Source organism: Aquarana catesbeiana, linkage group LG09, assembly GCF_042186555.1.
Source record: "Aquarana catesbeiana isolate 2022-GZ linkage group LG09, ASM4218655v1, whole genome shotgun sequence".
In the NCBI taxonomy this organism is placed as follows: domain Eukaryota; kingdom Metazoa; phylum Chordata; class Amphibia; order Anura; family Ranidae; genus Aquarana; species Aquarana catesbeiana.
Window position 1 is genome coordinate 225,655,076 of NC_133332.1, and position 12,494 is coordinate 225,667,569.

Sequence of the window (12,494 nt, forward strand, 5' to 3'; positions counted from 1 at the left end):
GTTTAAAGGTTTAGGGCGTAGTTGAGGGGGGAGCCAGGTCAGGTAAAGATAAGAGTGGGACCAGGTCAGTGTCTACTACATCGCTAAGGGACCAGAGAAGTGCGACCTTTCCCTCAAACAGTTGAGCAAGAGGATCTATCTGAGCCGCTTTGTAATAATAGGTGATCTTTGGCATCCCCAACCCTCCCTGAGTATTAGGTTTATAAAGTAGCTATCTGTTCAGGCTCGGTTTGACCGGGCCCCATATAAAAACTTAAAGAGAAGGCGTTGCAGGGAGCGCAAAATATACAGGGCAGCAGTCATTTAAGGAGCTTGGTTGAAGTTTAGGGGTGGAAATAATGGTTAAAGTTAGAGTCACTAGGTTACTTTCCATCATTAGGATAAAGTTTAAAGCCTAGGTGTAGCCATAATAAAAAAAAAACACAAAAAAGCATAAGTGACATAAGTTTGTCCCTTGTACTGTTCACTCCTGGTTTCCTTGAAACTTTCCCCCATCGATTCTCTTCCACCTGCCGTAATCTCCTGGTGCAGCGGGGGTTAATAGAACTGAGGGAGCTGTCAGATTTTCACTCCTCAAGAGAGCCGACTATGTTCGCCATTGCTGCCCAGCTCTGCCATTCATAAAAGCCAGTAGTACCATTTCTAGGAATGAAACTGGATCTATGAATGGAGCATGATTAAAAGATCTGCCCCCTCCATTCATAAACCCGGTTTCATTCAGAGAAGCTGTAGAACAGGTTCTATAAATGGTGGAGCTGGGCAGAAAGTGTGGGCATAGTTGGGCACTCTTGATGAGTGCAAATGACAGCTCCCTCAGTTCTATTAACCCCCGCTGCACCCGAAGATTACAACAGGTTGGGAGGGGATTAATGGAGGAAAGTTGAGAGGAAACCAAGAGCCTCTAAAGACACAGAGTGCATAAATCAAACACTAAGCATCTGCTGCCAAAAAAAACAAATAGTTCATAAAAAAACACCCTAGCTCTAGGAGCACCTGATACACTAAAACGATATGCATTTGTCAAGTTCTACGTGAATTTTTTTTTAGGTCCCCCGTCACTTGGATAATTTGAATTGCTCCTCATTTTATTACAATATCATATCTCTGAATAAGACTTCTTGTTTAATTGTCACCAGCAAAAAAAAAAAAAAAAAAAAAGCCTTTGAATGGGAGACCTGACCTGCGGTTTTTTTCCAGCAAGTTTGCTATACGATGTGATGTTCCCTTCTCCATATGCTTTAGCTGATCCTGTAGCCTCTGACGGTCATTCTGCAGCTGGCGGTGATGTTCATTGAGCCCCTTCTCCAACTTGGATTGCTCCTGGGAAACACAAATGCAAAGTGTCAGTCCACCACTAGAGGGCCCTCATCCCTAACCTAAATATATCCTGAGCTAGAAAAAAGGCAAACAACTTATTACGTGTACTATATAAACAAGGCATGCCCAGTGCACATAAGAGAAACAAATCAGTGTTCAAGTCCAGTGAATTCACCAATTCACTTTCAGTAAGCACTCTTATTTTAGTTCTTGCAGAGTGAGACAACTAAAAGTAAAGCGCTGCGCAAACTGTTGGCGCTACATAAATAATAACAATAATAATAAAGGCTTCTTATCTTGCCCTCATCATTAGGAACCCTGCCCCACCCTCCTCCATTAAAATGTAATTTTCTGTAACAGCCCCAGTGGGTTCAGAGTAATGTTGAGGATGAAGTTCACCTGCCCTCTAGACCAGTGTTTCTCAACTCCAGTCCTCAAGGCGCCCCAAAAGGTCATGTTTTCAGGATTTTCCTCAGATGAAACGGCTGTGGTAATTACTAAGGCAGTGAAACTGATCAAATCACCTATGCAAAATAATGGAAATCCTGAAAACATGACCTGTTGGGGCGCCTTGAGGACTGGTGTTGAGAAAAAATAGGATTTTTTAAAACAGCTTACCTGTAAAATCCTTTTCTTTCGAAGGACATCACGGGACACAGAGCCACAGTAATTACTGATGGGTTATATAGGTATCACTGGTGATTGGACACTGGCACACCCTATCAGGAAGTTCAACCCCCTATATAATCCCTCCCCCTTGCAGGGATACCTCAGTTTTGTAGCCAAGCAATATAGTGTATTAGAAGAGGGGCGGGACCTCTGTGTCCCGTGATGTCCTTCGAAAGAAAAGGATTTTACAGGTAAGCTGTTTTAAAAAATCCTATTTTCTTTCTCGAACATCACGGGACACAGAGCCACAGTAATTACTGATGGGATGTCCCAGAGCAATGCTACCTGAGGGGGGGAACCACGACCAAGTAGGGTGCAATCAGACCTGAGGACCCTGTACCGCTGCCTGCAGCACACTGCGCCCAAAGGCGATATCCTCATGCCTTCTCACATCCACCTGATAGAATCTGGTGAATGTATGAACTGAAGACCAGGTTGCGGCCTTGCAGATTTGAGCCATAGAGGCCCGGTGATGCACTGCCCAAGAAGCACCAATAGCCCTTGTGGAATGTGCCCTGATCTGAAACGGAGGAATCTTCTGTTTCAAACCGTAAGCTTGAATGATCAACTGTCGAATCCATTTAGAAATGGTAGCTTTTGACGCTGCCTGTCCTCTATTGGGACCCTCTGGCAGCACAAACAAAACATCCGTCTTGCGGATCTGAGTAGTTGCCCCTAGATAGGCCTTAACTGCTCTTACTACATCCAACGAATGTAGAGATCTCTCTTCCGGAGAACAGGGATCTGGAAAAAAGGAAGGTAGAACAATGTCTTGGTTTAAATGAAAATCAGAAACCACCTTCGGTAAAAAACTAGGATGAGGGCGCAGTACCACTCTATCCTTGTGTATAATCAAATAAGGCTCCTTACAGGAAAGAGCTGCTAATTCTGATACTCTTCTAGCAGAAGAGATGGCCACCAGAAAAATTAATTTCCTTGTCAACAAGACCAAAGGAATCTGACTTATTGGTTCAAAAGGCTGTTTCTGTAACACAGCCAGGACCAAATTCAAGTCCCAGGGGTTTAGTGGCGCTTTAACCGGAGGATTAAGACGCATCACCCCCTGCATAAAGTTTCGGACCAAAGAATGCGAAGCAAGTGGCCGCTGAAATAATACTGATAAAGCAGAAACCTGGCCCTTGATGGTACTCAAGGCCAGCTTCATCTCTAATCCCATCTGTGGAAAATCAAGGATTCTACCTATGACATATTTCCTGGGATGCCAACCTCTGGATTCACACCAGGTTATATAAGCCTTCCAGACTCTATGATAAATCATCCTGGAAGCTGGCTTCCTTGCATTAATCAAGGTAGATATGACAGGACCTGAGAGCCCACGACTCTTCAGAACGTGGGTCTCAATAGCCAAACCGTCAAATTTAGCGTTTGTAAGGCAGGATGGAACACTGGACCTTGAGATAACAGGTCTGGGCGTACCGGTAGGGTCCACGAGAAACCCACCGTCATCCTTACTATTTCTGCATACCAAGTCCTTCTGGGCCAAGCGGGGGCCACCAGAAGTACCGACTTCCTTTCCTGCCTGATCCTGCGAAGGAGTCGTGGTAGTAGCAGAATAGGCGGGAATGCGTAAAACAGTGAGAACCGATGCCACGGAATCACCAACGCATCCGTCCCGCATGCAAGAGGATCTTATGTCCTTGCCACAAATCTGTCTATCTTTTTGTTGAATCGGGATGCAAAGAGATTTACATCTGGAACCCCCCATCTTTGGCACATGGCCCAAAAGACGTCAGGATGCAGAGACCATTCCCCTGGAAGTAACTGCTGGCGACTTAGATAGTCCGCTTGCCAATTTTCTATTCCCGGGATGAAAACTGCCGATATGGATGGCACATGCATCTCTGCCCAGACTAAGATCTGGTTCACCTCTTTTTGAGCAGCTCGGCTCCGGGTGCCTCCCTGATGATTGACATAAGCCACTGCTGTGGCATTGTCGGACTGGATCCTGACCGGACAACCCTGTAGCCTGATAGTCCAGGCTTTTAGAGCTAGATGTATCGCCCGGATCTCCAGAATGTTGATGGGTAAGGTCCTCTCTGTCTTGGACCATACCCCTTGGACCGCAGCCTGTTCCAGAACTGCTCCCCAACCTGACAGACTGGCATCTGTTGTTACCACCGTCCAGGTAACCGGTAGAAAGGATTTCCCCTTCTGCAGGTTTTCGGGTATGAGCCACCAATTGAGGCTCTGACGCACCGCATGCGACAGGTGCATCGGAAAGTCTAATGCCTGAACCTTCTTGTTCCAGGTCGACAGAATACTGTGTTGCAGCATTCTTAAGTGAAACTGAGCATAGGGAACTGCTTCGAATGAAGACACCATCTTCCCTAGTAGCCTCATACAAAGGCGGACTGAGGGACCCTTCTTGGTCCTTACTGTCAGAATCAGCTCTCTCAAAGCAGTGATCTTTGCCTGGGGTAGAAATATTTTCTCCTGGCTTGTATCTATAATCAGACCTAAATACTCCAGTCTTCTTACTGGTTTTAGGAAAGACTTTTCTAAGTTGAGGATCCAACCCAGGTGTTCTAGATACCTGACCGTGGTCCTCAAGTTTCCATTCAAAGAGGCTACCGACCGGTCTATCAAGAGCAGGTCGTCTAGGTATGCTATGACAGCTATACCCTGAGCCCTTAATCTGGCCAGAGGAGGAGCCAAGATCTTTGTGAACACTCGAGGTGCAGTGGCTATCCCGAAAGGCAGAGCCACAAACTGGAAATGGCGCCCTCCTACCTCGAAGCGCAGAAACTTCTGATGAGCAGGAAAAATGGGCACATGCAGATATGCATCTCTGATGTCTATTGATGCCAGAAATTCTCCTCCCTGCAGGGTGGGAACTACTGTTCGAATTGATTCCATGCGGAAGGATTGAATCCTTAGGAATCGGTTCAGATCCCTTAAGTCCAGAATGGGCCTGACATCCCCATTTGGCTTTTGGACCGTAAAAAGGTTGGAATAGAAGCCCAATCCCTGGTCCTTTGCGGGAACTATCATAATGACCTCCTGCGACAAAAGTCGCTCTAACGCTAGAAGGAGCGACTGCTTCTTCTCTGGGTCTCTGGGAACATTTGATCTGAGGAACCGAGGAGAGGGGAATTCCTGAAACTCCAGCTTGTACCCTAAGGTTACCGTGGAGATTACCCATCTGTCCTGGAAGTCCTCCTGCCAGAGCTCTGAGAACTGTCGCAGTCTTCCCCCCACTCGAGTGAGCGGGGGCGCCCCCTCATGCAGAGGTCTTAGTGTTTTGCCTAGTAGGCTTCTTTCCCCAGGACTTCTTTTGTCCCTGGGGTTGACTCTTGTCTCTGGACCCCGATGGAGGCGGCCGTCGAGACTGCCTGGAGGCTGAAGCCCCCGGCGCTGGGGAAAGAGTCCGTTTGAAAGAGGGACGCTTACTCTTCTTCTTGACAGGTAAGAGAGTGCTTTTCCCACAAGAGATTCTCTTGATATAGTTATCCAAGTCCTCTCCAAACAACCTTGCACCACGAAATGGAAACCCAGCCAGTAGCTTCTTACATGGTGCTTCGGCTGACCAATTTTTCAACCATAGGATTCTACGTATATGCACCAACCCCAGTGAAAGACGGGAGGTTTGCACGATAGAATCTCTCAACCACAAAGCATAAAGCCGCTGGAAGGTTAGCAAACCCCTGGGCCTGCTGTTCAGGTAATACTTTGATGACCTGCTTAACATGGTCTCTTAAGTATTGACAGACTCCAATCGCTGCTACTGCAGGTTGGGCCACTGATCCTGCTAAGGAGAAAACATCCTTCAATAGGGATTCCATCCTTTTATCTACAGGATCCCTGAGCATCTGAGCATTGTCTACAGGACAAGTCAGGCTATTATTTACGGAGGAAATGGCGGCATCAATAGCCGGTATTCCCCACATTTTAATAAACTTTTCTTCCATCGGATAAAGTGTTGAAAACTTTCTCGGCGGAAAAAAAAGTTTGTCTGGGTGATCCCACTCAGAATAAATAAGCTTTTCAAGTAAAGTATGAACAGGAAAAGCATGTGCTGCTTGGAAAGGTTTCAGTGACCCCAAAGCAGAAGAGGATTCTTTAGCAGTTTCAGGTATGGGCAACTTAAATGTGGAGCGGACCAATCCAGTGAGGATCTGCACTAAGACTTTCTCCTCTTGGGAAGTCGCAGAGGGTCCCTCTCCACCTGAATCCTCCAAAGAGGAATCATCCATCCTATCCCGATCCTCTGAAAGGGATTCATCTCCTTTATCCCAGAGCTCCTCTGTCTGAGGGTCTTGGGGAACAGAGGAAAGCCTAGTGCGTTTTCTTCCACTGAGTGAAGACGTAATCACGGCCATTAATCTTTCCTCTAGACCATTAATGGTTGAGGAAAAAACCTCTTGTGTAATATATACAGGGGCTGAAGTGCCAGAAGCAGGTGTAGCCCCTGACCCCGATGGCTCTCCCTGGCTAGCCGTCCCTGGCCCATCTTTAGGGGGGGAGGATGCTGCCGACAGGGGGCCCTCAGAACCCGAACGAGATCCCCTAGTGTCTCTGGTTCCTGGGGTGCTTGAACCTCTTCTACCCATAGTGCAAAGCAACAAGGTGTGAGGTATACAAATGAACACTGCCCGCTGAGCGATGTAGTCTGGCTAAAAGCCTTGCTACCCAATGCTCAGTCTGGTGTTACTTCAGTAAATGCTGCCTAGGAGAATGCCTGTGTCCCACCTTACATGCGACCGTCAGCTCTGTGTCTCTCAGAAGGCTGAGTGCACCTGTATAGAGTGCCTTTAATAGCCTGCAGCTGGCCTGAGTGGGAGTCCCGCGCTGCCGACTCTCCTGTCATGCTTCCGGAGAAAGGCTGGGGATGGGGGGGGAGGGAGGGAAGCTGGTAACAAGATCTGCCTGAATGGCTATCTTCAGAGATGGTGGCCATTAGGCCGCAGAGCCCGGGTGGTATAACCACTTTCTAGACCCCTGTGGCCCCTCTCTAGCCTGGTGGGGAACATTCAAACATGAGAAATCCCCCTTTCCACCTTACCTGCTTGCAGTCTGCTTCAGACGCTGGGACATAAACAGCGATTACAACACCTGAGACAGAGTCAGCATGTGTAGGTTTGTGCTCTTGGCAGCCCCCGGTGGTCACAATAGGCATAGCATGCATTTACCTTAAAGGAGAAAAGCCACTAGAACTCAAAAATTCTGTGGAATCTCCTCTTACCTTATCCAGCCGCAGGGTGCTGTTTACACAGACCCAATCTTCACCTCTCACGGTGGGCTCCGTTTGAAAAAACGGTCAGAGACTGGGGCCCCCATCAGTAGGGGAATCCAACAGTTCTGGGACCGTAAAGCACCTCGCCAGAAATTAGGAAGTTTAAAGCCATTTTCTGATCTGCGGGGTCCAGCTCTCTAAAAAGAGAAGCATTACGGGTAAAACCTCGTTTCTTCGGACACGAGGCCTGGGTACCATTCAATTCGGCCATGAAAAGACACTTTGAATGGATCCGGTTCGCCTGGCTTGCCCCAGTATAGGATCTTAGGATATTCCCTTTGGAGCTCAGCACAGGACATCTTTACACGTCCATCACCTAAGACACTGGCGTAAAAACTGAGGTATCCCTGCAAGGGGGAGGGATTATATAGGGGGTTGAACTTCCTGATAGGGTGTGCCAGTGTCCAATCACCAGTGATACCTATATAACCCATCAGTAATTACTGTGGCTCTGTGTCCCGTGATGTTCGAGAAAGAAATTGCTCTAGACAATGGTATTTTAGGAGCAGGGCTTTTTTTTCACCAGGAACGTGTGTGTGTGTGTGTGTGTGTGTGGGGGTGACGCAGTTCTGGCACCTCCAGCACTGAGGGTATGTAATAGCACTGGGTGCTGGAGAGTCTATTGTTGCTGGGTGGGTATTTTGTAGCAGCGATACCCATTGATGCGTGGGGATCTGTTGTTGCAGAGAGGCATCTACTGTTGCTATGGGAATCTATTGTTGCTGACTGCAGGGGATCTATTTTACTGTTTTTCTTGTTATCATTATCACATTTTATACAAACTATAATGAATAAAATGATACTTGGTTCTGTATTCTCTAAAATGGATGTTACTGCATGATGGGTAGGGGGTAGAACCAGGGGACAGTGCTTGGGGTTAGGTAGGGGGTGGAGCCAAGGGGTGAATCTAAAAGGGATTGCCTGCACCTTATTCTCTGAGGAAAAAAAAGCCCTGCTTAGGAGATAAGCTGGTGGTAGTGGTAGGTCAGTGCAGCAGTATGCAGGGAGTTTAAGCATTGGCCACCTGAGGTATAATTTAAGGTGATAGTGTGTTTAGAGAGAAACTGCTTGCAGACTATGCTGGAACAGCCTGAAGGTCTGAGCTGACCCAAAATGTCTCATAAAAAGCCAGGAAACTAATGTTTTGTTGTATACTGGATTGTGTGGACACCATGCGACAGAATCTTGTTTGGCTTTGTGTTTGAGTCAAAGGTGACCATAAAAGCATGGAAACTCTTAAAAAACTGGAAAGGTTGGGCATCTGGGCTACCTTTCTGCAGGCTACACATTTGAAGCTGACCCCTAAAATACATACTGTGTTTATAAAACCGATATAAACCATTAGTTTAAAACGTATTTTAAAAAGTCAAATAAAAAATACAACCCAAAACCATTTGTAAACAGGTCCTCGGATGGATGCAAGGTCTAAGTGCAGAGGAATGTGCTTGTATGAGCTACCAACTTCTACACTCACCTCTTTGACTGTCTGTAAGATCTCATCCTTTTGAGAATTGCTCTGCAAGAGAAGCTGAGCATGCTCTCTCTGGTCCAATTCCAAGCGACGTTCAAAAGCCAGCTTTTCCAGCATTTTTTGTTCCTAAAGCAAATACATTATTATAGGTTATATACACCATCAGGAGATTGGTATGTTTTTACTGATTTTGATTTTTTTTTGTTTTTTTTTTTTTAAAGGTAAAAATATTATTATTATTGTTATTATTAAACGCCACTCCTGAGGAACTAGATCACCAAAACTTGCCTTTCTCTTCTCGTATTCAGAAAACTTGTGCTGTAATAAAAACAGAATAAGGCTTAGACTTTTCATATAAACCCATTATAGCTACAACCTTTAGTTATACTCAGCAGTCAACCTAGTTTCAAGTTCCGCTTTTTCCACAAGCAGACTCCTATAGTCAAATAATTCCACCCCCAAAAGGCTACTCTGCCCACATGGCCCCTTAAGATCATAAAAAGTAAAAGGCATTAAAATACAAGCAGAACATTGATTAGGTGACAATTTCAGATAAGAAAAAGAATGAAATTATCAATGTTATTTTTTTTTGCATTGAACACATAAAATAAGCACGAACGTAGCCCTTAAAGACTCCACTTCTTGTTGACTAATCCACTGTAAAATGTGCCAGCATAGAGCTGCAGGTGATATGTCTTTTGTCACATTACACTTTTAAAGTGTTACTAAACCCACAACAGTAAAATCAGTCTGTATATGCAGTAAAGCATGCTTGTTATACTCACTGTGGAACCTAAGGGGTTAATCCTCTGCCTCCTCCCCTTCCTACCTTCCTCCCCTTTTTCCAGTCCCCAACCCATCTCCTGAATGGAGATGTCTGCACAGTCTGCACATGCTCAGTTTTGTGTGCATTGTTAGAGAGTTATTTTTTTTCTTGGGAGAGTATGTGTAATCAGCACAGGGCCAATCAGCACTGTCCAAACAGAGGGTCAGGGGTCCAGCAGCCCTATAGGACAGTCAGAGAAAAATGAAAACTCCTCCTACAAGCTGTAACCAGACACTGATAGAAGTCACAGGACTGCTCTAACTGCTGATGGGAAAAGGTATTTAGCAGGTTATATTTACTAAAATAATTGCATTTCCATGTTCTGTGCACTGTGGGAGACCTTGCCCCTCATTATATGCATTTTTTCCGAACTTTATAGGAGCTTTCTAAACTGCAAGGTGCAAGGATAATCATTTGCAGCCTGCAAGTACTAACTTGATAATCCATAAAGTAGAATTCCAGCTTTACTATAATTTAAAATAGTTTATTTGGGCCAAGCTGGCCCTAAATCAAGTTGCCTTCATCATTCAGGAGAAGCCTGGTATTTTTATCAGTAAGGTTACATTGGCATACTCAGGACACAACTGACCTGCCATTCGGACTCTTCCTTCAAGGACTTCAAAAAAGCTCCATCTACGGAATCTGTTCCTCCATCACAAACATCATTCTCTAAAACAGAAAGCAGGTACTGCGATGGGGGGCAATACACAATTCCAAGCTCTGAGAAAAAAAAAAATCAGGAACACAGCTGTTTATGCGGAATAAAGATATTTATAGAATTATTTAAACTTTCCTTTTTCAGATTTAATAAAGTCAGGGAACAGAAAAACACACTTAAAGCAGGGCCAAGTTTGCCATAAATAGAACCATTCAGAAATGAATACTTGTACATTCCTGAATCTTGCCTTACCTTACCAGGAATTGCTATGTGCGCTGTGTAAGTGTATTCTCTACTTATCAGAACAGAAACATTATAAATCTGTTTTTCTTTATGTTTTATCATCACTGCACTCAGTCAGGAAACAAGTAAGCCTTACAACCTGACACATCTGCGCTAATAGTGAGAGAAAACAATTAAAGATAAAAAAAACTAAGGCTGTACTGCTGTAACAATTCAAGAATCAGATTTAAAACAAATGTCTATTGGCGGTAGGTCTTTAAAATATCTCCAACCCAAATTGATAATTCTGATGCAAGTGGAAGCCCAAGAGAACTACATGTGTGCCTGAAGTTAAAGCAGTAGTAAACCACGTTTAAAAAAAAAAAAAAAGTCTCCCTGCAGGGTAATGTCATAATGTGTTATAGGGCGTACACACGGTCGGACTTTGTTCAGACATTCCGACAACAAAATCCTAGGATTTTTTCCGACGGATGTTGGCTCAAACTTGTCTTGCATACACACGGTCACACAAAGTTGTCGGAAAATCCGATCGTTCTAAACGCGGTGACGTAAAACACGTACGTCGGGACTATAAAACGGGGCAGTGGCCAATAGCTTTCATCTCTTTATTTATTCTGAGCATGCGTGGCACTTTGTCCGTCGGATTTGTGTACACACGATCGGAATTTCCGACAACGGATTTTGTTGTCGGAAAATTTTATCTCCTGCTCTCCAACTTTGTGTGTCGGAAAATCCGATGGAGCTCACACACGGTCGGAATTTCCGACAACACGCTCCGATCGGACATTTTCCATCAGAAAATCCGACCGTGTGTATGGGCCATTAGTGTGATTTACCTAAAGACTAATTCCCCCAGCGGTGCCCTATCACCACTGACAGGGAATCCATCTTCACCTGGTTTCCCTACCTGGTTTGCAGACTTGGGCTGTTTGAATTGCTGAGCCACGATGACGTCCCTCCCACGCATGCATGCAAGAGTCAAGGCCACAGCTCTTTCAATAAATGGCATGCTGTCCAATGAAAGAGCTGTGCGCATGTGCCGGTGATGTCATTGGCTGTGACACATGTAAATATCTCCTAAACGGTGCACGTTTAGGAGATATTTACTGTATCCACAGGTAAACCTCATTATAGGCTTACCTGTAGGTAAAAAACAGCAAAGGAAATTTACTCCCACTTTAAGTCTGATTAACTGATCCATGGCTTGCTGGCATGTACCCTAGTGCCAGCCTAGTGCCAGCAGTACACATTTGCAGTGGTGTAGGATTAGGATACCAGCTTCATTATTCAGGGAATGGAACATCTTGTGTTCCTCGGTAACTTGTCTGACCTTAAACAGAGAATTTTTGTTAGAAATAGATGAACACTATCCGCAGCTAAGATAGCAAAGCTTTCCCATTTATTACATTATATCCCAAGAGAGGTACATAAGGGGAGGCTTTCTTGCCCACGCAGCAACTCTAAAATATACTGCAGGTGAAGAACTTGCTCACTAGAGGAAAAACCTTACCCTTGCACAGGAATTGCTGAATAGCTTCTGTCCCCTCACTGCACACCGACACTGGAGGAAACACCATGGCTGCCGCATCCAAAGACATGGTCTGTTAATATGTCACACATAATGCATTAAGAAGATTCTTAAAAAAAATGTAATATATGGCATTTCTTTAAACAGGGAAGACATTTTTCTCAGCCTTAGCACTAAACTGATACATTTATGTTCTGGTATTTAAAGCCCAACTCCAACTAAAAGCTTTTTTTTTTTTACATTTTGGTAGAGTTGCGAAAAGATAGAATCTGTCTGATTTTTAATGCTCTCTTCATACAAATTGAAAATGTTTAGGTTTGACCTCATATTATATGTTTTTGTTAAATCTAAAGGAAAAATTGTACAAGAAAATTGTATAATGTATGGCCAGCCTTAGGCTAATGCCACAACATGGGACAGGATATTTATTATGTTAATCCAGTTATAGTTAAAGAGGAACTAAAGTCTAAAAATAAAAAACCTGGAGCAGGCCGGCTCTTTAATTACAGAAGAGACATGCAGGGGTTG

The 12,494-nt window shown here is 44.7% G+C and overlaps 1 protein-coding gene across 3 annotated transcripts in view; it reads right to left on the reverse strand.

Moving 5' to 3' along the window:
- The window catches only part of LRSAM1 (leucine rich repeat and sterile alpha motif containing 1), a 145,624-nt gene that overhangs the window by 77,974 nt on the left and 55,156 nt on the right, over positions 1-12,494 (reverse strand). For all 3 annotated transcript variants that reach the window (XM_073599857.1, XM_073599856.1, XM_073599855.1), the window contains exons 9-13: positions 11,949-12,039; positions 10,127-10,257; positions 9,000-9,029; positions 8,715-8,837; positions 1,181-1,320 (exon numbers count right to left, since the gene is read on the reverse strand). In XM_073599857.1, the coding sequence (XP_073455958.1) occupies positions 1,181-1,320; positions 8,715-8,837; positions 9,000-9,029; positions 10,127-10,257; positions 11,949-12,039 (515 nt within the window). The remainder of the gene's footprint in view (positions 1-1,180; positions 1,321-8,714; positions 8,838-8,999; positions 9,030-10,126; positions 10,258-11,948; positions 12,040-12,494) is intronic.